Source organism: Lipomyces doorenjongii, assembly GCF_038497915.1.
Source record: "Lipomyces doorenjongii strain NRRL Y-27504 unplaced genomic scaffold V1508scaffold_37, whole genome shotgun sequence".
NCBI classification, from domain to species: Eukaryota; Fungi; Ascomycota; class Lipomycetes; order Lipomycetales; family Lipomycetaceae; genus Lipomyces; species Lipomyces doorenjongii.
The window spans coordinates 94,700-112,887 of record NW_027118104.1 but is presented as its reverse complement, the minus strand read 5'-3'; the positions used below and the strand labels follow the sequence as shown (position 1 = coordinate 112,887).

General features: G+C 46.8%; 7 protein-coding genes across 7 annotated transcripts; 3 read left to right on the top strand and 4 right to left on the bottom strand.

The window, feature by feature from the left end:
- Window positions 1-1,164: 1,164 nt before the first annotated feature.
- On the top strand, window positions 1,165-3,171 carry V1508DRAFT_180572 (uncharacterized protein). Its single transcript, XM_066936129.1, has 2 exons — window positions 1,165-1,327; window positions 1,398-3,171. The coding sequence occupies exon 2, from the start codon at window positions 1,423-1,425 to the stop codon at window positions 2,719-2,721; it is 1,299 nt and encodes a 432-aa protein (XP_066794867.1). The 5' UTR covers window positions 1,165-1,327; window positions 1,398-1,422; the 3' UTR covers window positions 2,722-3,171.
- Window positions 3,172-3,364: 193 nt separating this feature from the next.
- V1508DRAFT_420404 (chromatin remodelling complex Rsc7/Swp82 subunit-domain-containing protein) lies at window positions 3,365-5,149 on the bottom strand. Its single transcript, XM_066940744.1, has one exon. It carries the CDS (start codon window positions 4,788-4,790, stop codon window positions 3,621-3,623), a length of 1,170 nt encoding a protein of 389 aa, XP_066794866.1. The 5' UTR covers window positions 4,791-5,149; the 3' UTR covers window positions 3,365-3,620.
- V1508DRAFT_180604 (uncharacterized protein) lies at window positions 5,025-10,082 on the top strand. Its single transcript, XM_066936130.1, has 5 exons — window positions 5,025-5,268; window positions 5,325-6,234; window positions 6,288-7,336; window positions 7,391-7,754; window positions 7,808-10,082. The coding sequence occupies exons 1-5, from the start codon at window positions 5,259-5,261 to the stop codon at window positions 9,870-9,872; spliced, it is 4,398 nt and encodes a 1,465-aa protein (XP_066794865.1). The 5' UTR covers window positions 5,025-5,258; the 3' UTR covers window positions 9,873-10,082.
- On the bottom strand, window positions 9,882-10,813 carry V1508DRAFT_420398 (ATPase, V1 complex, subunit F). Its single transcript, XM_066940743.1, has 4 exons — window positions 10,735-10,813; window positions 10,352-10,571; window positions 10,204-10,291; window positions 9,882-10,128 (listed from the first exon to the last, which is right to left on the bottom strand). The coding sequence occupies exons 2-4, from the start codon at window positions 10,568-10,570 to the stop codon at window positions 10,076-10,078; spliced, it is 360 nt and encodes a 119-aa protein (XP_066794864.1). The 5' UTR covers window position 10,571; window positions 10,735-10,813; the 3' UTR covers window positions 9,882-10,075.
- A 988-nt stretch (window positions 10,814-11,801) lies between these two features.
- On the top strand, window positions 11,802-12,934 carry V1508DRAFT_372824 (ML domain-containing protein). Its single transcript, XM_066937513.1, has 2 exons — window positions 11,802-12,363; window positions 12,420-12,934. The coding sequence occupies exons 1-2, from the start codon at window positions 11,926-11,928 to the stop codon at window positions 12,507-12,509; spliced, it is 528 nt and encodes a 175-aa protein (XP_066794863.1). The 5' UTR covers window positions 11,802-11,925; the 3' UTR covers window positions 12,510-12,934.
- On the bottom strand, window positions 12,862-15,427 carry V1508DRAFT_420394 (Vps16, N-terminal region-domain-containing protein). Its single transcript, XM_066940742.1, has 4 exons — window positions 15,324-15,427; window positions 15,155-15,274; window positions 14,989-15,095; window positions 12,862-14,939 (listed from the first exon to the last, which is right to left on the bottom strand). Exons 1-4 carry the CDS (start codon window positions 15,343-15,345, stop codon window positions 13,005-13,007), a joined length of 2,184 nt encoding a protein of 727 aa, XP_066794862.1. The 5' UTR covers window positions 15,346-15,427; the 3' UTR covers window positions 12,862-13,004.
- V1508DRAFT_372820 (P-loop containing nucleoside triphosphate hydrolase protein) lies at window positions 15,428-17,970 on the bottom strand. Its single transcript, XM_066937512.1, has 3 exons — window positions 16,026-17,970; window positions 15,504-15,972; window positions 15,428-15,443 (listed from the first exon to the last, which is right to left on the bottom strand). The coding sequence occupies exons 1-2, from the start codon at window positions 17,905-17,907 to the stop codon at window positions 15,722-15,724; spliced, it is 2,133 nt and encodes a 710-aa protein (XP_066794861.1). The 5' UTR covers window positions 17,908-17,970; the 3' UTR covers window positions 15,428-15,443; window positions 15,504-15,721.
- Between the last annotated feature and the right edge of the window lie 218 nt (window positions 17,971-18,188).

The following is an 18,188-nucleotide window of genomic DNA, read 5'->3' as shown; positions in this document are numbered from 1 at the left end:
TGAGCTGGTCTTTCTATTTGACCAAAGTGATAGATCATCATTAATTGTCATCCAGAGGAACACCGGCTGCTTGGCGCAGCACGCGGGGGACATCATTTCGCCGCATACTCGCCACTAAATCACAAATTCAACAGTCCAGTTACGACAATTGCGCAACGACAGGCAGGAAATGACAAGACTTGCTAATTACTACGCTGAGCCGCGCTGATTTGGCTACGTGAGTCAGGAGAAACAAACGATTAAGCTATAGCGCATTGAGCGTGACGTAGGGCGGCGGTAGCGACAGTGAGTCACGGTGGAGAAGGACGGGCTGAGAGCTGCAGGTTAAGTAAATTGAGGCATGCCCTTTCCGTGGTGCTACATGATGTGGCGGCTTGTGCTGTCACCTGTATCTTATATTATTTAAGAGTATCATACAAAACGTACCGATGCTGTGGCAAATGTTATGCACATTTAATGGCCGTTGCTTTTAGACTGCGTGGCATCAAGTTAGTGCGGTCGGCTGCTTAAAGAAGCAGACTCACTTCGTCGGCTGACGAGTGACAACTTCAAACGTATCGAACTATCTTGGCCATTTCATGGGCAATTTCTAGGCAGATTGCTTACGTGGTTAGGGTATTATTCCGAGTTGACGCACCCCACAATACTGTGTACCGTCCCCCCGTTGACAACCGTGACGCATTCGTTTAGTGCTGGGTTAGGGTTTATATATATGGCTGGACGGAATCGGCGGCTTCAGGGTTGGGGCTTGCCACCTCTACGTCCTGGTCCGGCAGTCCGACAGTTGTCTGCGGCCAGCCAGTTTCCAGATTTTCTTCTTTCTCCTCGCGCTTGCCTTTCACCGCTACCACCATCCACCTCCTCCAGCTTCACCTCCTCGGTTTTACTGCTCCTCTGGTCGTCCGCTCTGGTCCTTGTCTCGTCGACCGGCACTTCTTCACTGAACGTCGTCGGGCTATCTCGAGTCAACGGTTGATACTGGTTCATGGAGCAGTAGACTATCTGCGCTTGTCGCTAACTAGTCTTTCCCCCCTCCTCCTCCCTACGCCTTACCTTCACTTTCTTCTCCTCCTCATCCGTCGTCTTGTGTTTGCGTTTCCTTTTTTTCGTCCGTTTTTGGGATTTGGGTTTCTTTGTTCGGTTTTAAACGTCAACGTTCTTGTGGCAGTCCTTGCCTTCTACAACGGCCCCTCTGAATCGCATATTTCTTCGGTTTCTCTATTTGCGATTTTGAAATAGATGCGCCTGGCAAAGTAAAAAGTTTTGGTTTTTTGTGCTATTTCTTGTCGTCAGTGAACGTGAAGTTCGAACTATTGTTTTAACCTGGGTAGGTTGGCTAGCCGTCCGCTAATGTCATCCTCAGTCAGCACAGCTCGACTAACATCAAAATCATATAGTTCACACGACTCCTTTTTTCTCGTCATGGTCTCTATTCTCGCACCTCCAGCCCACAGCGGCTTCTATCCTTCCGAACCTGTCACTCCTGCCGACTACGTTCTCCCTCCTCACAACAATCCTCACCTTCCTTACATACCTGTCGGATTCCCTCAGCTTCAGCCATCGTATCCCATGGTCATGAACATGCTCTCCCAGATGCCTCCCGTCGGAAATCAGTATGGGTCCAAGCTGCAGCTACAGTCACAGCCGCAGCCTCAGCCTCAGCCTCAGCCGGCATCGCAATACTCGGCGTGGCCACAGTCCTACCGGAAGATGCCTCAGGACTCGTTCCAAAACATGGCCTGGAATCAACAGGCTAAGCCCATGGGTGAACAGGATATTTGGGCAGCGCGGATGCTCCAACGACAGTCGCATAAGAAGTTTGGATTTGGCAACTATGAGTACAGCCAGCAGCATCTGCCGGAGCTGGCACTGCAAAAGCTGTCACACTACGACACTATCGCGACTGTGGGGGCTCCTGAGCCAAAAACCGGTGGTGTATCCGCAAAGCTCGATTACAGCCTCGACGTGATGGCCGACTTTTTGTGCACGATGGCGTCCGGCATCATGGGCTTTAAGAACCCCCCAACTCAGGCATTTTTGAAGTTTACGCATCAGATCCTGTCGTCGACTCGGTTACCAGGATCGACCATCATTCTGTCCCTTGTTTATCTCAGTAAACGGTGTGAGGTTCAGATGCCGTCTTCTTACGACCATAGCGCACAGTACCATCTTCTGATTGTCTCGCTCATTCTAGCCAACAAGTTCAACGATGACAATACATTCACGAACAAGTCGTGGGCTGAGGTCACTGGGCTCCCTATAAAAGATCTCACTCGAGTCGAGTCAAACTGGTTGAAGCTGATCGACTGGAAGTTAAACCTCTGTGATGCGGACATGATTGTCTGGAACAAGTGGAATGGTCTCTGGGTTGAGTTCCTGATGGGTCCTCAGGAAAAATCACCTGTTCGCCACGTGGCTCACCAGCACCATCCGATCCAGACCCCGCAGTCCGAACAGTGGTATGATCATCCTCAAGATGATTCGCGGTACCGCTCCGCTTATCACAACCACATGAACGCAAACGTTTTGGCAAACTTGCAACAGCAGTATGGATACGGTGAACGTGCTCTGCAGCCTTCGTACTATCCGCAACAGCAACAGCAACAGCAGCATATGCATCATGGCATGGTCTCCAGCTACAATGCTCACTGCACCTGCCACTATTGCGTCTTCGAGCCAATCGTGCCGATGTGGACCGGCCCAGCGGCGGCCGCGTGCTAAGTCCTTCCTTTCGATTATACGGGTATATTAAGCATTTGTTACGAATACACGGTGTCCATTCATCTTAGTGTGGAGAATCGTTTACGACTTCGCTCATTGGATAGTAGTTTTACCTTTGTGTCTTCAGTTGTTGCTATTATTGGAATTTTTTATGGCAGTGTGTTACAAAAAAGTAATGTTTTTCTTCGATACATGGCTTTTTGATTGCTTTTTTTCTATATATGTTGCGCGGTTTTGTGTTTATTTTGGGATTATAATCACGGCAGGCTTTTAATGACTTTCGTTTGCGACATCGTTTAATATTTAGTACGTTATTGAGCTAGTAATCATCGTGTTGGGGTTTGGGAACAAAAAGACTTCTTATTGTCGCTTCATTTTGAGTCACGTCTTATTAGTATTTGCATGTTTTTTTTCCACAGGTTGTGTTGGAAATAAAAGGGGGAAGGAGTAGAATAACGTTAGTTTCTATTCATGCGTTCTTTTATAATATTATTACAACTTTTTTCCTCCGAACACGTATTTGTTTAACGGTTTGTTTCTTCTACATGAGTAAGTGGATTGATTGATATTATGGTCATTTTTGTTGGAATTTTTTTTTTGCGTTGAAGGTTTGTGAACGAGAATATACAAAATGGTTTGTTGGGTATGAAGTAGTACATTGTTTGGTCCACATTCGTCTTTGTTTGCCAGTACTCAATCTGACTGTTGCATCGATTCGACGTCAAATATAAGCTAATAGTTAGCCGAATCTGGCATACCCCCGTTGTAAGCTCGGCTGCTAACGCAAACTGCCAAGTCAAAAAAATTAGGCTAGAACATATATTGATGGATAACCAAACCTATCTAATAATACAATTCACATCCACTATGTATAAACTTACAGTAATTTAACTAATTCTTTATGGTACATATTCAAGTGTAACTTTTGTCGGCTGACTCGCAGCCGGAACCATGACGATGCCAGTATGCGGTTCATACACACCTCTGTCAGCCCACAGCTTCCTCCGCTGCTGGACTAGCAAACTATTGAAATTAGTCGCGGCACGCGCATGTTCGAGCATCCAGTTTTCATCCGTGATGACGACGTTCTTCTTCTTTTGATCCCTGAACACCCCCATACCGCCTACTTCGGGTTGCAAGGTTGCTTGCTGAGTATGGTAGACTGCGCTTGCGCCGTGCCACGCAACGTACTGGTTCCTGTTGTACTCCACGCCTGGAGGCGGCAATTTATCGTCTGGATCCGCGAGCTGACCGTCCACTGCGCCTTCCGCACGTGCCTTTTGCTCGTAATAGTCATCCACAATACGACGGCCGCCCACAATAATCCGTGCGCCAAATTCTCGAAATACCGACCGCGCAGTGACTACGCCAATCGCGCGGCCTTTGTAGGAGTGCGGTATTATGTCTCTCTCGATCAAGTCGAACTTCTGACGTTCATCCACAATGACTTTGAGTAATTGGCGGTGTCGTTGGAAAAATAGATACGAATCCCGAAACCCGATACATCGCGCCGGCTCAGTGGATAACATGTACAGCCGGTCACCTTTACCCAGGACAGTGAACGTACGGCATCTATATTCCCTTCCACCTGCTAATTTGCCATTCACATCAACTTTCGTGTCGCCAACAGGATCATTCAGCACGACGACCTCGTCATCCGCTATTTCCTGCGGATTTCCATCTAAATCCAACGGCGCAACGGTATGTCCGCCCCCGGAGTTCCTTGCAGCCATATTCCGCATTCTTGCGGCACGCGCTTTTCGCGCGGCAGCAACACGGGGATCTTCACGCACTTCTTCGTCGTCTTGCTCTTCCTCACCACTTTCCTCGCCGGCGGTTGTCGTCCGCCGACGTCGTTTTGCCCGACGTTCGTCGGCCTTACCATCAGCTTCGTCATCCTCGAGCGCTACATCCTCGGCTTTGATTACATCTTCCTCGTCATCGCCAAGGCGTACGCGTCGTGGACGACCGCGCCCCGATGGTGGTGCGCGCGGGATCTTGGATTTGGAACCGGGGGGACGACCGCGGGGACGGCCCCTTGGGCGGGGTGTTATTGGCGGACTTGACATTGCCTGTGGACTGAGAACGTAGTGATGTCCAAAGGGAAATTGAATTTGTGATTGAAGTGGTGTTGGTGCGCTGGTTGGGATGATGATGATTGATGAGAAGAGCTCCGCGATGAAGGCGGTTCAGTGTGGTGTTGCGAAATTATTGTGGATCGCGCGACGCGCGGGTTGGTGATCACTGTGAGTTCGTCTTACAGTATCACGCCACTCCCGCAATGTGCGCTGTGATTTCGCAAAATCTCACAGCTAATGTCATAAAGGTTTATTTTCTGATAGATTTCGCAATTCTGGAATGGCCGATTGCTTGTAATATTACATTGCTATACGGGACACGTGGAGATAAACTACTGCCAGAAGCGTTGGTGCCCTCGCCTGAACTGCATCAATTTTCAGGGGGTTAAGAGTTTTTTGAGCGTAAAGCGCCGAGGCGTTTTTCCCATCTCCATAGCGGAGGATCTAGCTACATTTCAGATGACAAATCGTGAGTACGCACCACTACTACAGCGCTTTATGATACTCGTTCTAACTGGAATATAGAATGTGAAGATGCGTTAAAGCTACTAGTCGGTGGCATCGACGAGGAATCGCGTGCAAGGCTGGCGAACGATTTAAGTGAATATCTCGTACCTGCTGATAGGGCTCGAGTCGATGCTGTGCTTGGATTACTTTCGGAGACCAGTATTCATGCTCAGACGCAGGGCAGTCCTGACGATAGTGACTTATTCGCACAAACGTATACTCGGTTGCAGGAATACTCCCTCTCTCTAATCTTTGGGGCGGCGAGGGAATATGTGACCGCTAAAAAGATCTGCGAGGCTGTGCAGGAACAAGTTGGAAAGAATGTTATTAATAAGTGCAGGGATGCTCTTGTTCGACAGGCACGAGTGGCTCGTACGGCATTGGTTACGGAGGATATGTCCTTCCAGCCGTTAGCGCACCGGTTTGTTGACGACATCCTGGGGAGTTTGGATACTGAAGTGGAAGACGATCTGCCGGATGCAGATGTTATTCCTATATTCGAGTTTTTGACCACGCTTTATGAAGTACCACGACATGCAAAAGTGCCCCAGTTCGCGGCTATCCCGGATATATCTCGCCTCGGCTTCATATTCCAAGCGACAACCGATTCGACGATTGCTCGCGCAGCTAGCAAATTCTTATTAACGTCACATATACTGGACACCCTCCTCAGGAGCGTTTCTGCTAATGCAGTATGGCTTGGCCTGTCAACGCATCTGGACTTGCATACTACAACCTCGCTCTATTTTTGGAGCGCGGTCGTGGAGAATATGCAATCTGATAACGGACAAGCATTGATTAATCGCCCTGCTTACTGGCTTACGCTGGCGCAGCATCTGGTTAGTGGTTCGCCAGAGCGGAGAAAGTTGTGTTTGTATATTTTAGAACGAAGCGTCAACGCTGTTGGTGTCGACATAAATTTCCCCGGGTATGTTCCAATCCCGCCCGCCCAATTGAAATAGGCTTAACTGACGAGAACAGAATCTTTACATTTTCCGTCGCCCAGCGCCAACAATTACTAATCCTCTGGTCCAAATTTATCACACTCGTTGAAATAACAGCCATCGACACCTCAGCCCACCAAACTCGTGCAGCAATCCCGGACATCCAATTACTGCTCGAACCATCGTCCTCCTCTGCGCCGAGAATCCCGCCTTTGTGGCCGTCATGCCTTCTGAAAATGGGCTTGGCGGCATCACTTTCCTCTGTTCGTGTCGAAATCGCAAAGTTCTTGTTTGGACTGGGTGTGTCGCGGCTTAAAGTTTTCGAAAGCGAGTATAGTGTCCTAACGGACGCGTTTTTGCCGTTTATTGCGCAAGCATCGTTTTTCACTATTGAAAAGCACAAAAATGGAAGGGAGGTGTGTCTACATGGCAACTACGTGAGCGAATTTATTGAGCGGGTTGTTCTTGCTTTTGACAAGCCGGTCGATTTTGTGGACTGTATGTTATCGAGTATTGTGGATGGTGAGAAGAAGGCTTTTGAAGCGTATATAGTGTATGTTGTTCGGGGTATTTGGGCGGCCGTGAAACGGCGGGGTGATGTCTCTTTCAGCGGCAAGTCGTGCAAGTTACTGGTTAGAGTGTGTCGGGATATTAAATATGAGAGTAAGGTATTGCAGAGTTGCGTTATCGGCTACGTTATCAATATCTTGAAGACTGTTACTGAGGCCGAGGCTGCTGACGTAGTTGGCGGCATTCTCAAGTGTCGAGTCGACTTTGAGGCTGACGCGGACGGTATAGTAGAGTGGACTAGCAAGCTCGACAAGAAGGATGAAGTAAAGGAATATATCAAACAGGAGATCAAAACGTTTGTTTTATCGAAGGACGAGGCTCTAGATGTCGGCAAGAACGGACTTCCAGGATACAGGGCGTTGGAAACTAAACTGAGCGAAATGAGAGCATTAATTTCTGTGTTCCTCAAAATTACGGGCGAATTGGACTCGCTGGTAGCATTCCTCCAGAGCTATTTGTCTGGATACGGTCGGACTATGTTGATATACGGTGAATTTATGAAGTTTCCTTTAGAGCGTGAGTAACTTTCGAGTTTTTCGTATTTCAATTCTTAATACTGAGCATCAGCAGCGAAATTGAAACTGGAGGTCGATCTCGCCGTCGGAGCGTATCTAACGTTAGTCTCGACGTTTATCAATGATCACAATCTGGAAAGGCTTTCTTCAGCCTTTACTGGTATTCCGATTGTGCAGCCGACATATAACTTCTCAGAAAGTCAAGCGGAAACGCTTTATCGGGGATTGATAACCCAATTTGAAAATGACAGTTATGTTGGAGCCGTCCTGGGTGACGTCGCTGTTGCTGTTCAATTCCTTGAACGGCTTTCACGACTGCGACCATCGCCGGTGTTGTCGTGGTTACCAAAATTGGTTGGTAAATTTGCTGAAGTTTTAGAAAACGCTGGATCCTTCGACTCCTGGAATGTCCATGAGAAGTATGCTTCCATACATTTTTCTTTCCAAATTATATCTGCTAACGATGTTTCAGTCGCGACAAGCTTCGGCTTTTGGAATTCCTCGCCCTTGAGATTTTCAAAAGCACTCGTGCTGGAATGGCGACGAAAAAGATGCCAACGGAATTTTTACCTCTTGTCAAAGCAATTCAGAATATTATTCAGAATGCTCATAACCCCACATTGCTTTCACTATATTGCGAATTTCTATATGACATTGTTCCGAACTTGTCAGAGAAGGCGTTTAATCGCTTGCAGATTTTTGATTTGTTGATGCAAATTTGGATGTATGTGGCAGATCAGAATTTGTCCGTCGCTCGACATTCTGCAAGCACCACTCTCATTGAGCTACTCTTCCACCCTGTTGTTCTCAATTACTCAACCGGTAGCCCCGAGAAATCTGAACGGTTAGAAGAAGTCGCCCATGCATTAGTACCGATGGGTTATGCACGTAGACGAGTGCTCCCCATATTCGCAAAGTGTCTGCACACGTTCCAGCATGATCACTGCGACAATTTTAACAAAACCACCTGGATTGCGAGCGTTCTCGTTGAAATATACTGTTTCCAGCAAAACAGCGCTAATGTTTTCTTAATCGACGATCCTGTTCTTGTCACCACTCGCGCTGATGGGATCGAAGTCACATTGTCAGAGACAGGAATCCGGGAATCTACTTCTCGCGCTCACGTCGCCCTCATGTTAGCGAATCTTCGGGGAAATAATTCGTCGAGTTTCGGTGAAGTTGCGTTATCAGCTATTATCGCGTCCACCCCTTCTCTGTTCACATCGACCAATGGCGACGCCGCGTCCGAAGCTCATAGGGTATCGTTATCGGAGCTACTTCTCATCATAGATCGGTATATCCCTGCGGCGGATAAACCGAAGTTATTAGACATGATACAGGAAACGTTGAAGGTGGAGTTTAGTCCTGCAGTGCGTACCGCTTTCGAGTGGATTCTCGCGCGAGCAATCTACGTTCGAGATTCTGATATTGATGACAAGCATTTATGGATCCCGTTGTCGAATTCAGAGGACAAGCCGCGCTATCTAGCCAGTCTACTAACCGTCGCCGTCATTACCTCGCGAACTGCGTTCGAGCACCATAATAAGCAGCGTGGAATAGAGTTGTTAGGCAAAATTACTACGATTTTATTAGCCTTTGCTACGACGAATCGTGCAGTTTTGAGGCACACGGCTACGTCTTTGTTACTTGGCTTGAAACAGTATTTGAGAGTGCCAAATGTTTCCCAAGAGTTAGAAGACGCTGTTAATTTATTGGAGGCTCACGTGTTGTCCAGTCCAACGTTTGGCAACTTCAGTTATGGAGACTCTGTTCTGTGGAGTCTCTTTGAAGATTACAATTTAGTCTCTATATGTGGCGGTGTAGCGGCTCGTAGTAACGAGCAGGCGAGTAACTTTAGACGGCGACTAGTGTATGAAGATTTCATGGAGGCAGTCATAGCAGACAAGACACGAGATTACGTTACCATTCAGGTTGGGCAGCCCTTCACTATTTCTTCAACGACCGACTACAAGAATAGGATAGCATCGAATGGAACGGCAGCAATGCAGGCTGCAGCGTTACAGACGAAATCTAATACTCGTGTGCCGACGCCGCGACCTGTTCGTACCACGAAAGGGCAGTTGATTATTGTTGCATCATTGGTCGACAAAGCTCCTAATCTTGGTGGTATCTGCCGTCTCGCTGATGTGCTCGGTGCGGAATTGCTTTGCATACCGGACATGAATATGGTGAGAAATAGAGACTTTCAGGCGGTGGCAGTGACCGCAGATAAGTGGATGCCGATGAAGGAAGTCGCTGAAGGCGATATCCCGTCATATCTTCATGAATGCCACCGAAATGGATACAGTATCTGGGGCGTCGAGCAGACAGATGGCAGCGTGTTACTCACCAACGAGCTGAAGTTCCCGAGGAAAATGGTCTTAGTTTTGGGTAAGGAGAAGGAAGGAATTCCGCCACAGTTGTTACGGCAATTGGATTGCGCAGTTGAGATTAAACAGGTTGGGGTGGTTAGGAGTATGAATATTCAGACTGCGACGGCGGTTATTGTGAACGCGTATGCCGTGCAGCATTGTTAATACTTGTATCATATAAATTAGTATATAGTATCGGATGCTAAAAGTTGTTGGATGTTCATGTAGTATAAGAGATGATGTCTTTTCTTTTATTAATACAATGAATAAAACCTGAAGGAACCGGACGAATACTGCCACGATATATGCGATAGAAACACCAATCAAGGCCGCGCCTTTCCCCTTTCTGCTTCACACCTTTTTGATACTTATTCGCCAAACAATCTCCGCACTCGTCGCAAGACACTGTCCTTCTCTGGATCTAGAATTTTACTTAGGTTAGCGGAGGGGAGCCAAAACGAGGAAGAACCTCCACTTATAACGAAATGAAATGTACCATAAGGGTGGTCCTTCGATGGTATTTCTAGAACAGCAGGGAATGCATTCGTATAGCCATCCAATTTATATCTAATTTTCTCGGCAATCTATAGCACAATCAGCCAATCATTCATATCGCCGCGCTTGCTGACGTTATCACAACTTACGTGCTGGTTAATCAGCAAAACCGCAATATCCTTTCTCGCAGACGTAAACTCATCAAAAGCATTCTCGATATCCTCAACAGTGGACTTATTGTCGACGACCAGGAAGTTCTTCCTCTTGTCCTCGGTCAAGTGGCCGACACCAGCAAGGAGCAAACCAGTGACAGAATCCTCGTCGCCAATGACGGCGATAAATGAGCGGTCTTTTGAAGTCTGTGACATTCTACTCAATAAAAGCATTAGTCGAATTATCTTTGTCTCTGTTCGCTGCGTGTATCTTAAACAATCCGTTCTTAACTGCTATCCCCGAATCATCCCACACCGGCTACGCGCCTTTCAGACACGCACTACCATTAGGACTCGGTTAACTGAAGCTATGAGCATACCTCTAATATAAAGACCAATTGGCAATCGCTATCGTGACACGACTGCAATATAACGTCAACGAAGTCGAAATGAAAGACCTCAAATTAAGTTCACATATCATTATTCGAAGCTGTTTACGAACTCGCATTGCCTAAACCTAACCCTCGAGCAACTTGGACTTCTGTACGAGGGCTTCGTGAGGGTCGCGCTCACTAGGAAATATTCCATTTACGTTTGTTGGAGATTTAAAATGTACATGGGCAACTGTTTCTTGGGATCGTCGGATAATAGATTAGGCATTTAGACTTATGATATACATGGCTCATATGTTGTACATGAACGACAATAATACCATTACTCCATGATATCAGATGTCGACATCAAGGAAATATACGCGAGAAGTGTCAATTGATGTCTAACGCTGCCTTTCGCAATTCGCATCGGCCACACGTAATAGCATTGATCCAATTTCAACGCTCCGTAGTATTGTAAACAGCCACCCTATAACTCGACCATACGGCAAGGATCATTTGTTACTAAAATCTGCATTCGCCAGCACTAAGTTTCCTGACCAATCACAGGATATCCAGATAAATTTCATTGCTGTATCCAGACCGTAGCCTGAAACGAAACATACCATTACCCCGGTTAAAACTCGTCACAGGTGAATCACCATTTGTGCTCATGTAACAAAATCACCTTGAATTTGTCCATGTACGGTATTGCAGTCGCTGGATACGCAGGCACGACAGTCAGTAGTCCGCCAGTTCCATTTTGAAGAAAGGCTCAACCGGCATGATCATAACTAAGAAGATCTCAATTAACTTGGCTGTGAGAGTTTCCCTTTCCCGTTGCGTCACGAGTCAGTTTGACAATTGCATACAGGAGGGAATCTGTACAAGACTCAATCCTATACAAAATAGAAATATCTAGTCACCGTCTCACAGCCTGATCACAATTTGCTTCTGCGCTGGTTACAGGGCCGTTCTTATCAGCGGACTAAGGGTAAGGGTACCTGGCAGCTGCTGCGGAACATTATTGGGATCCGCAAGCACCCTTCAGAGGCAGTCGGGCGAATCGCGCAGTCTCTAGGCAAACCTTCGCGCAACCAACATCGTCAAGAACCAAGACTCATCACAACCAGTTTCGTTCAAACTAGAACTTCTTCATCCTCCGAAAGCTCACTCGTCCATCCGTCCGTCGTCTTCAAAATGAAGTTCGCAATTGCCTCTACCATTCTCGCTGCCGCTGCGGCCGTTTCCGCGGTTTCCATTCAGCAGCTTCCACTTCCATTCGATGAGCCGGCAGTATCGCTTCTTGCTGCGCCCACCAGGCCCGTTCCTGGCCAGTCGCCAGTCGCCATCTGCGATCTCGACGCTTCACAGGTTCTCGACATCAAATACTTGAATATCGACCCGAACCCACCCCTTAAGGGTGCCGAGCTTTATATTGAGGGCGAAGGCTACCTTGCAGAGCAGATTAACGAAGGATCTTTCGTCGAGGTTGAGGTCCGCTATGGCTTCATTCGTCTCGTTAAGGAGACTATCGATCTCTGCGAACAACTTGAAAATGCTGACCGTCCGTGCCCTCTCGAGCAGGGGACTATCAAGTTCTCCAAGACCGTGGAGCTTCCGAACGAGATTCCTCCTGTATGTCACGATTTTATTGATTAGCATCCAAACGAGTACATGCTAACTCTATTCAGGGCAAATACAACGTTGTCGCCAGAGCCTACAAGGAGGACTACCAGCTGATTACCTGCTTGACCGCCTCTGTCGAGTTTGCTCGTAACTAATCAAATACTATATACCGGCATTTCTAAGTCAATAAGTTACATGTATACAACAAGCGTAATGGAATAGGAGTATTTGGGTCTTTTATTGTTACCGTTTTTGGTTGGAGGACGGGTGGTAGTGCGACAGGATCGGTGTTTACTTTTTTCACTTAATGTTTCAGATTTGTTACATTATCTCTTTTGATTCAATCGTCACGTCGTGGCATTTAAAGTTCCGGCCTTGGCCTATCGATTTGTTTTTTCAGTGAATGAAATTTTGTGGTTTGCTGTTGTTCGTCATGTCCGTTTGCATTAGTGCTTCTTCAGTCTGAAGGTTGGCTGATAATCATGTGCCGTTCATTATGTGTTGCAGGTTGTCAACGTAGTTATTAATATTATTAAAGGATCATACAAAATCATGCTATTAACTACATGCTAAATACTACCAATACAAAATACCTATTGAAGATCCAAAATCCAAGTCAGTCTCCTTGTATGCCCTCTATATCCGGACCATTAATTCTTCTTCGGAACAGGATATGTTCCTTCTTTCAAGAAAATAAACATTTTATCAGGCACCTTGAACTCGCCCTTCATCTTCGAGGCCTTCGATCCTTGTCCAATTTTAATCAGCTTCTTGATTGTTTCTGCGACGGTAAGCCCAACAAACGCAGTCTTATAATCCTTCTCATATCCCAGTTGATGTTCGTACAGCTTTGCATGATCCTCCATCGCCTTCGCGTCAGGATACGGATCCTTTGAATCTTGGTAGATCTTAGTTCCAAGCTTGAGCTTATCCATGCGATCATGTACGTCATCCAAGAGTAGCGCCTCGCGATAAATAACCAGAGCGCTATCAGCACGTCTATCGTCCTGATAGTAGAAATCCTTCAGTAACTCTGGTCCCTCATTCCTCGCGAGCTGCTCCACGACAGCAGACGCCACTGGCTTATCATTTACCAACCTGAAAAACTGTGCTAAAGAATATTTTCCCTTCAGATGCAGTAATACGTAGTATATCAAGTCTGGGTCGCCGCTCTCGACAGCCTTAATCAGTGCAATTTCATCCTCTTCCATATCCAACAGGAGAGGAACTTGGCGACCTGCACGAGGCTCGTAGTTGAGCAGCAGTGTAGCGAGCTTTGATCGACCTTCATCATATGCTGTCCGTGCAATGTCTTCGTAGGAAACGCCCGGTACCACCTTAAGTTTATTTACGATTGTCTTGCAAATTGTATTATCATCGTCCGGGGAGGCCTTCACCTTCGCGCACGACCATCTAATGTAAATCTTGTCCGTCGGTAGCTGGAGATAGTCCGATAACCTGAGCGCCAAAAGGTATCTCTGGCGGCTAATAAGACGGTCAATCAGGCGCTCCGGGGTGAGTCGAATGAACTCTTCGTATGTGATTAAAATGCCGACATCGTAATATCTGACAGCATTGAGGACTCGCAACGTTTCACACATTTCGACAAATTCATCGGACGAGTAAAGCTCAAGAACGGATTTTCCCAACAATGCCGCCTTCAGGAGACGTTTCTGCCAGTATTGTTCCGGCTCGTAGCTCGCAGCCTTGACGCATGCATCGACGGCTTCGTTCAAATTCGACCGAATAAGTTGAATATTATCGTCCGCTTTTGGTGACTTGAATTCCAACTGCTCTACCGCGTCAAGTAGAATCGCAGATGGAGCGGTTGAGCCGATTCTGAAAAGGTCGACGACAATATCTGGAACCTTTGATAAGAACTCACACTTTTCGTTGCTGATTATTCGAATACCGTCCGCTTCTGGAATAAGTGCTATTCGACTGTCATAGTAGAAACTAAGCGCACCGCCACCGGGTCCAACTAATCTAATTTCGTTTTCCCACGCGACTGCGACGCAATCGTTCGCACACCACATAACTTGTGATGGGCTATCAAGAGTTCCAGTGTCATACTCCGAATATTTTTTTGAGAAGTCTGAGGATATGACGTAAATTTTGCCATACGATGTGTATAGAACTAGTAAAGCGCCATTGGATGACACTGCAACGTGAGTGAACGGACCCTCCTGGAGACGCTTATCTTGAGACTCCATCGAATCAATTACATTGATAGTATTATTCACCCCCAAAAATACCTCAACATGTCGGCTCAGCGTGTACGACGGCGGCGCTATATTCCATCCATGCAATTCTACTGCAGTCGTCGAAATCTCGGCTAATAATCTCGGTCGAGGCTCTTCACATCTGGAAATTACCACAAATCTGTTGTTGGACAACCGAGCAACAAAACCTGTTCCCCAAAACCGGCATTCAACAACACCATGATCTTCTGCCTCTTTCCCAAGAGAAAATTGCGTGAAGGCTCCTTGGAAGTCGTGATAAAGCCTCACATTACCGTCTTCGCCCACAATCAACAACTGTTCGTTGTTGCTCCAGCCAACACCACGGATTGACCCTTTATCCCACTAAATTCAATTAGTGGTGTCACCCCTGTACATTCGTCAAAGCACATACCGGAATATTGCAAATAAGCTGGCCCGCGTTGCTGTATATCAGGATCATCTTCTGTCTGGACTCGGGTCCACGATATGACATTGGCCGACTTGTATCCCTTACAAGAGCTAGATACCTCTTAACACTATCACTACGTAAACAGAAATAGATTGCCAATACGACATACCAATAGCTCCACCATATGGCGCACCAGCGACTATAAACTCTGACAAATCGACTTCGTCATTCCACATCATACTATACTCTGTACGCTTGCGATAGAACACATCCTGCAGCCGCTCCCAGCCTACCTATAGTGAGATACACTCCACAAGCATACGATATGGAAGACATACCAAGGGTAGGATTTGGCACCATTGTGTCTTATAAGGACGTCAGTAATGATTCGTGATTGCAGTTTAGTAAGAGATCCTGTCGATTGCCTGCATCGGAGTGCTAGACATGGCATACCAACCCTAACATCAGGGCCAAATTGTCAGCCGAAGTACAGCATACATATAATAGGGCACACTTACAGACCATGTGTATGACGCGAATTTTGAAATTAAAAACCTGAGCTACATCACTAAGTAGACTGAGTGCATATCACGTAGTTTACAATATGTGCTGTCATTGTCAATTTACATGTTCCTAATGTAACGATTACAGTCCAAACATAACACAACATACTTGGAGCTACCGAATTCCAAAAATTCCAAACAATGATAGAAGACAGTCAAACTCAGTACACATTTCACTGAACCTGGACAGTCCGCAGGATAGACACCTGACGACCCTTTGGAAATAATCTCGAGACATCAGCGGCGAGCTCCATTCGGAATTTGGCCGTCTCTTGCATAATCGAGTTCCATTCTTTCGCAAAAATATCAGGAATTTTGATTGACTCTACAGCTTCACTTCGCATCTCTTTGACATGCTCCGTGATCAACCGATTATGCAGCTTAACAGTCTCGTTCTCTTGCATGACTGCTCGTCGTTTGGCTTCTGTAGCGCATGTTAGTTGTCATTTGTACAAAGGATAATACGCTAATACAGACCCTCTACTTCGGCTTTGTCTTCATAGTAACGAATCACCTTTCTGAACTTCTCCAATTCCAATATCTGGGCATCATTTTGCTGTTTCTGCGTACTCGAGTATTGCGCCAATGTATCGTGCAATTTATTAATTGTCTCTTGCATCTCCACGAGTTTCTGATCTCTCTCCGCCGGCGAAATGAAATCCTGGTTGACAACAGCACGTGTACGAATATGTTTCGCCTGACTAGCGTACCGCAAAGTGGACAGACCCTCCTCGTAATCACATGGAGATATACATGCAATCATGGCAGTCTTACTGTTGCCACCAAGATTGTCTTTCAGAAGCCAAGTCAATGTCGAATCTCGATAGGGAACAACGTCGCGCTTTTTGCTAGCTAATGACGATTCAGCTAGGATGCTAATAACTCTTCCCAATGTTGTCAAGCTCTTATTAATATTCGCCCCCTCCCGTAGTCTTGTACCCGTAGTACCAGTCGAATTGGCACGTTCCGAACCAGCGAGGTCGACGAATCGGATGCGCGAATTGGTTTCCTCTGTTGTCTCATCCATGATAGGATCGCTCTGAATTTTTTTCAGCGCGAGTGTAAACACAGCATGAGATCGACTGGATGTCGCATTCATATTTGTAGCAGCAGTCGCGCGCTGCCTATTGCCTCGCTTAAGATACTTTTCAACTTCCGCATATGTGCGAACCGAGTATGTCGTAAGGTCCTTCACATAGGGCCCATCAACAGGTGACTCTCGTACTTTCAGCGGCGTAGGTGGTTCTGCGATCACAGGCAATAGCAAGTCATACACGTGCTCATTGTAAATCTCGAAGTAGGAGATCTTAACCGTAAATGTTGTAGTCGCGGTTGTCATCTTGTCAATCCTCTGAAACAGGTCATAGCAAGTCCGCGGAATAAGACCGGGGTCATCTTCTGATCCAATCATCGTGTACGACTTTCCTGCACCAGTTTGGCCATATGCCAAAATGCACGTGTGGTAACCTTCGAAAGAGTGATCAAGAAATTCACGACCGACTTTATCATATAGTACGCCTTGGTCAACGAATTGGGTGTTGTTGGTCGTTCTATCAACAGACCACATTGACTCGTCGAAAGCAAATTCTCTGGCATCCTTGATACGTCGGGAGAGTGGCACCCCAAAATCGTACGAGCCGTCATCACTGCGGTCGATATCGTCGGGATGGGAGAGCGTTGTGGTGCCAAGTGCTGAATCCATTGACAAAAGACATTTACACTCTGATTCGATCTCTCTCTGAAGAAATGGCCGTGCCCGGACAAGCACGCGCACATTACCCTGCCCGACCAGAGAATCAGTAGAGAATCTGCTTGATATAGATGTGGTACGACCATGAGACGTTGCAGATTGCCGCAACAGCTGCTGCGAAGGGGACATGACGTCAAGACTGGAAACTGGGCGAAGACCGAGAGGGCTTTGAGCCGAATCCGTTGAGTTAGAATTGTCGCGTAGTACTGCAACCGAAGCTGGTCGACGAAGCTGTGAGCGTGGCCGAGAAAGAAGATGCTTCGGTGTGGGTAACTGTTTTGTCGGTGATTGAAATCGGTCTGGTACCCGCAGGGCTGCCGGAACTGACGCTGACGACGTGTGGCTACTCAACCCCACAGTCTTCGAAAGATTAGACGGTTTTGCGATTTCCGTAATTGCTGAAGCAGCAAAAATACGATTTGGGCTAGTTGCTGCTGTTTTCAGAGGTGAGCTTGCTGGAGTTGACGGACGAGATGATACTGATGCCCGCGAACTTGGCCGCGGGGACGGCTGCAGTCCCGGTGTGTACAGTGTAGGTGGTGGCTTAATATAATATTTCTTCGTAGGTGATGGAGACCGAGCCGGACTCTCCATAACTGGTAGTACCATAGTGTATTTGTGGTGATTGATTTGGATCAGGACTAGACGCCTGTTATAGAGGCAACTGAATACACGATAATAGTGTTTATAGCTAAATAACATTTACCGTTGCCATATCAACGTTTTGCGGCTCGTCCAAAAGGCGCTATTCCTATTGCAGTTTAGTTACCCGGACAACCCATTCAAGGGGAGAATTGGTTATAGGGCTCAACCCTACGTCTACTGCCCGTGACTGTTACAAGCTTCCTACTCACGTCCCAGGATATCTCAGGCATCACCAAGATTCGTTA

Coding starts and splice junctions, on each gene's coding strand:
- V1508DRAFT_420394 (XM_066940742.1), bottom strand. CDS start 15,345: ATGGTGCCAAATCCTACCCTTG. Junction 15,275..15,323: donor GGTGCCAAATCCTACCCTTG/GTATGTCTTCCA, acceptor CACTATAGGTAG/GCTGGGAGCGGCTGCAGGAT. Junction 14,940..14,988: donor AGCTTATTTGCAATATTCCG/GTATGTGCTTTG, acceptor AATTGAATTTAG/TGGGATAAAGGGTCAATCCG.
- V1508DRAFT_372824 (XM_066937513.1), top strand. CDS start 11,926: ATGAAGTTCGCAATTGCCTCTACCATTCTCGCTGCCGCTGCGGCCGTT. Junction 12,364..12,419: donor TTCCGAACGAGATTCCTCCT/GTATGTCACGAT, acceptor AACTCTATTCAG/GGCAAATACAACGTTGTCGC.
- V1508DRAFT_180572 (XM_066936129.1), top strand. CDS start 1,423: ATGGTCTCTATTCTCGCACCTCCAGCCCACAGCGGCTTCTATCCTTCC.
- V1508DRAFT_420398 (XM_066940743.1), bottom strand. CDS start 10,570: ATGTCACAGACTTCAAAAGACCGCTCATTTATCGCCGTCATTGGCGAC. Junction 10,292..10,351: donor TTTTGCTGATTAACCAGCAC/GTAAGTTGTGAT, acceptor ATTGTGCTATAG/ATTGCCGAGAAAATTAGATA. Junction 10,129..10,203: donor ATCGAAGGACCACCCTTATG/GTACATTTCATT, acceptor GTAAAATTCTAG/ATCCAGAGAAGGACAGTGTC.
- V1508DRAFT_180604 (XM_066936130.1), top strand. Junction 6,235..6,287: donor GTCGACATAAATTTCCCCGG/GTATGTTCCAAT, acceptor TGACGAGAACAG/AATCTTTACATTTTCCGTCG. Junction 7,337..7,390: donor TATGAAGTTTCCTTTAGAGC/GTGAGTAACTTT, acceptor GAGCATCAGCAG/CGAAATTGAAACTGGAGGTC.
- V1508DRAFT_420404 (XM_066940744.1), bottom strand. CDS start 4,790: ATGTCAAGTCCGCCAATAACACCCCGCCCAAGGGGCCGTCCCCGCGGT.
- V1508DRAFT_372820 (XM_066937512.1), bottom strand. CDS start 17,907: ATGGTACTACCAGTTATGGAGAGTCCGGCTCGGTCTCCATCACCTACG. Junction 15,973..16,025: donor AGACAAAGCCGAAGTAGAGG/GTCTGTATTAGC, acceptor CATGCGCTACAG/AAGCCAAACGACGAGCAGTC.